Genomic DNA, 4417 nt, shown 5'->3' on the forward strand with positions numbered 1-4417 from the left:
GTTGGGTCTCGTGTGCTAAACTTCGGGAAGGCAAAACTTGGGGTTGATCTTGCTAGACTTAAAGAGGAGTTTGACATTCTCGACAAGGCTCACAAAGTCTTGAAGGGCGTTCATGCTAGCCTCAAGGAGTCTCATGATCAACTCCAAGTAAAGCTAACTAAGGAGAAAGCCACCTTTCCTTATATGGTGTTAATTGATAATGCAAATGCTACTAACCCTTGTTGTGAGCATGTGCATCTTGTTGAGGAGAATGCTAAGTTGAAGGAGCAACTTGAGAAAGGCCTTGTGTCATACATACAAGGTGAGAAGAACCTCAACGACCTTTTGAGAAACCAAAAGGAAGTTGTGGCCAAGGAGGGAATTGGGTTCGCACCCAAGCCCAAGAACAAGAAGAAGAATGACAAGACCAAACGACCTCCTCCTCTCAAGCAAACTTTTGTGAAGGAGGGAGAGGGTGCTTCCAAGGAGAAGAAGAACAATGCGAAGGGTGACGGTGTCAAGAAGGGCAGTACCACCCCATCCAACAAAGCCGGCGACTTTAATCCTTCTTATGTGTTATAGTAAGCATGCACGTGCAACGCACGTCTCCGCCAATACACATAAAATTCATGTGAGTATAAAGTTTAAATTTGAACTCTATAAATTCTGGAAAATAGAACAAGGCATAAAAAAGAAAAGAAAATTGATGTACAACAATATGCATTTTTAACATCAACTCGTAAATGATGTAAATGATTCATGAACATAATATCAGATGAACATAAATATAGTGAGTAATCATGCATGCAGGGCATGTCTCAAATGATTTATACAATAAATCAAACATAAGGGTCCTTACAAATTTTATGGTAAAAGAACCAAGAGCAGAAACTGATGTGTTGCAATGCAACCTAAGGAAAATTAGATACATCTTTTGTCTAATATGCGTAAGAAATTTTCGCACAAACCGGGATGTCTTCTTAAGATTGGCGCCCTTAAACTTTGGTAAGTATATCAAATACTGGCATAAATGGAGGAAGCTGCTAGTATTTCACATCATAGTGGCTACTATTAAACACATGCTATTGGATCATGCACGCACACTGGCAGAGCGCCTTGTTTTCATGTTCAACTTTGACTGTACCGTTGATGGTCTGGTTCAGCACAAGCAGTGGCACAACTTTAGAAGTCAAATTTCAATAATCTTTATTCAAGAGGTTAACTGAATTAAAAATATCATGAGTAACAAACATTCATCCTGGTGCTATTGTTATAAATAAATGTGCATTTATAGAAAATACCTGAATGAGAGGTATCTTTTTTCACTAATTTCTTGTTAGGACAGAAAAGTAGAAGTACCTTTGCTGAATCCCTCAAGTAGTAGAAGGGGTCACTGCTTGATTGTGAACATGAACTCCTGACCGGTTTTCAATGAGGCAAATCTTGAATCCTAATTTCTGGGCCTGAAGATGTTAAATCTAGCTTATATCAGAGCAAATAAGTTGGAATATGATGAAAGAAGGGTGGCATAAAAAGGTTTAATTACAATATTTATTGATAGAGCAAAATCATGTGCTTGCATGGGCATGCCAGACATATAATTGACTCCTCCATAAGAGTCTACAAGCATGGTCTCAACTCTTTCACCAACTCAATAACTTTCTGGTGTGATGCATGGTCTCCATGTGACATATTAGCCGAGCCACATTGATGCCATCCTCAGCAACATCCTAGATAATCTCCCTCGTGTTAGTTGAGGGACCAACTGTGCACATAATCCTCATTTTGTGCCTAACATTTGGTTTAGACCACCACATACACATTGGCTGTTGTACTATTATTTGATGAATAGCCATAAGATGCTGGTAGTTCTCGTTTTCACGTCAAGAAGTGTTCTTACAATTAATTTCAATGCATCAATTCATAAGGTTCCGTACCCACAGAACAATGCACTATATTCAACTTAGTTAGCGTACAACAATTAGTAGAGATACATGACGTGATCATGTTGCACTTTACAGTACTAAGAAGACAACATGAATTAATACCAAATGCATTTGATTAAACTACAGCTCACTCGAAAAACAGTTGCTATGTGCTCTCACCATAGAGCACAGATCATAACTTATAATTCAGAGATACGTGTGTGCTCTTAGTGGGCACCTCGGTGCTATCTTCTCAAAAGAGGAATTACCTTGAGATTGTGGAAGCCGTCGCCAGTCCAGATGGAGATCTTGCTCGGCGTGTAGCTCTCATCCAGCTTGAAATCCATGTAGAGAGTAACAAGCTCGCCCCAACAACAAATTAAGAACAGAAAAAGGATCCCACACGTAGAAGATTAGATATGTGTTTCGAATGGATGCCCTCATACAGGTGGCAAGAGGAAATCAAGATCGACTTTAAGTCTAAAAGCATGCCCAGATACAACCGAACTAATCAATGTGCGTTATATAATAACAGGTAAAAGCGCGATGTGACTCGCTCTCTCGCCTCGCTTGCTCTCCGTCACTACTCGACGCAACAAACACAGCATATACGATTAGATTCGATCGAGTCTGCTTGGAAATCGATCTAGTCACATGGTATTCAAGTATTAGCATACTATTTGATACGTCTTGCATGTAGAAACTGCTCTGTTTTTATTGAAGACTTGATGCACAATAGTTTACACATGATTAGGCTCCTAATTAACTACTCTGGTAACTCTTTGGTTTATTGAAGACTCGATGAAAGGAATCACGCACCATCCAAACAAAATTGAGCGGAAGGCAATGGAAGATCGTTGACTTGTCGTGGTTACCTGAAACTCGATGGTGACCAGGTGTGGCTGCAGACCGTTTGACCTGAGAAATATAAAATCCACCAATGATGAGGGTGCCCCTGCAGTTTGGCATATCAGCGATGATCAAAGAAGAAAAGCTATACCGTGGTGTTGGGGTGGAATGAGATAATGACAGGGTCAGCTGATCCAACATTTATCTGTTTCGAAACCATTTTCAATATACCACTGAAGTTTATGTGCATTACATTCAGTCACTCAATATGATTATATGACTCGAGCAAAATGTCCAATCGTGTATTCCCCAAATACCAAAACAGTCTTCATGTTGCATCTTAGGAATGAGTTTAAATAACAAGACCACAAGTAAAATCTCACTCAGGCGTCAGGAATCAGAATTGTATTGTCCGTGGAGAATTATCATACAATACAACTGCAGAAATAAAACATTTGATTGGTGGAGGTACAGGCTTCCGGTATCAAAGTACCAAAAATGTGTCAGTTTCATGCTTTATGAAACATCACTTATCAGCTAGTGAAATGCCCTCTAGATGAAGAGAAAAATAGGAGAAATAATAGTTTTCACTAAGATATGGAAAACAAATCATGGGACTCAAGATGAAGATTAACTTCAGTACCATAAATGCAAAGATTTGCAATGCCGTAAAAACTAATGCAGCTTACCGCCATATCCCCGAAGGATTTGCCGTAGATAGTACAAGTGTAGTGACTGCAAGTGTATGCCTGGGATTTACATTTGTCAGAATCATTTTTTACAGCCAGTAGCCAGATATATATTATCAGAAAAAACAAATTATTATTTTACTTGCTAATACCTGCAAGCAAGTTGAATGCATGGAGTGACCAGAAAGAACAGCTCTAACTTCCTTGCTTGATGTGAATAGGAAGTCACAACAAATTGGACAGTTTGTCTCTAGCCCCTTCTTCAAACATCTGTGAATCAGAAAGAAAAAGGAAATCTGAATCAGCCAAGAACAGCAAGGAACCACGACTGCAAAAAAGATTCGTATGCAGAGACGGTATTCCTAGAACTTGACATGGCCAGCATATTATTCACCGTGGCTCCATGGGCGTGGCACACGGGCAGAGGTACGGGCTTACCTCGGCCGGAGTGGAAGAGGCGTCTGGCCACCGGAGGCGCAGGAGGAGACATGGAGGGAGCGCATGGCAGAGTGTCAGACTGCGCCGGTAGCCGCTACGCCTCCATCGGGTCGCCGGCCGTGATCCGCACTGCCCGAGGTGGAGCGGCCGTGGACGCTGCGGATCCGCCGCCATGAACGGATCTGTCGCCCGAGAGAAAGAAGGATGGGGGGAACCTGAGGTGGAGCAGCCGCGGATCTGTCGCCATGATTGTTGCGCCCAGCGAAAGAAGGATCGGGGAGGAACTTTTTTTTTGTTTGACGGGTGGGGAGGTCCCGATGCGGATGGAATTGATCCACATGTTTCGGGCGGGGCCGCGGGCATCAGGGACGCGGAGCGCTAGGGCGGTTGGCAGACGATTGATCCCAGACGTTGATCTGATTGATACATCATTGATGCAATATGGACAGTAGGATATGTTTAAGTTAACGTAATCCGAGGGTCCTGATTATCCTGTGTACAGTTTGTTGTGTGGCGTTAGGAGAAATTATGTTTGCT

At 41.9% G+C, this 4417-nt stretch overlaps 1 protein-coding gene across 9 annotated transcripts; it reads right to left on the reverse strand.

The window, feature by feature from the left end:
- Positions 1 to 732: 732 nt before the first annotated feature.
- On the reverse strand, positions 733 to 4211 carry LOC123143477 (uncharacterized). 9 transcript variants are annotated; one of them, XR_006470871.1, is made up of 8 exons: positions 3881 to 4204; positions 3595 to 3712; positions 3443 to 3502; positions 2905 to 3191; positions 2780 to 2822; positions 2174 to 2266; positions 1339 to 1442; positions 733 to 1133 (listed from the first exon to the last, which is right to left on the reverse strand). XR_006470871.1 is itself a non-coding variant. In XM_044562405.1 (7 exons), exons 1-6 carry the CDS (start codon positions 3943 to 3945, stop codon positions 1353 to 1355), a joined length of 552 nt encoding a protein of 183 aa, XP_044418340.1. In that variant the 5' UTR covers positions 3946 to 4202; the 3' UTR covers positions 733 to 1133; positions 1339 to 1352. The 9 variants fall into 9 exon arrangements, 1 of the variants encoding a protein (XP_044418340.1); XR_006470865.1 differs by having other exon boundaries at positions 2174 to 2822; positions 2905 to 2958; positions 3881 to 4211; XR_006470870.1 differs by having other exon boundaries at positions 2780 to 3191; positions 3881 to 4206.
- Between the last annotated feature and the right edge of the window lie 206 nt (positions 4212 to 4417).

The sequence above is a fragment of the Triticum aestivum genome, chromosome 6D (assembly GCF_018294505.1).
Source record: "Triticum aestivum cultivar Chinese Spring chromosome 6D, IWGSC CS RefSeq v2.1, whole genome shotgun sequence".
Classification (NCBI taxonomy): domain Eukaryota; kingdom Viridiplantae; phylum Streptophyta; class Magnoliopsida; order Poales; family Poaceae; genus Triticum; species Triticum aestivum.

What these genes read in the sequence shown, in the direction of transcription:
- LOC123143477 (XM_044562405.1), bottom strand. Translation starts at nt 3,945, where the DNA reads ATGCGCTCCCTCCATGTCTCCTCCTGCGCCTCCGGTGGCCAGACGCCT. An exon ending in TGCATTCAACTTGCTTGCAG is followed by an intron (nt 3,503 to 3,594) that starts GTATTAGCAAGT and finishes TGTAAATCCCAG; the next exon opens with GCATACACTTGCAGTCACTA. An exon ending in TGCAAATCTTTGCATTTATG is followed by an intron (nt 2,860 to 3,396) that starts GTACTGAAGTTA and finishes GCCAAACTGCAG; the next exon opens with GGGCACCCTCATCATTGGTG.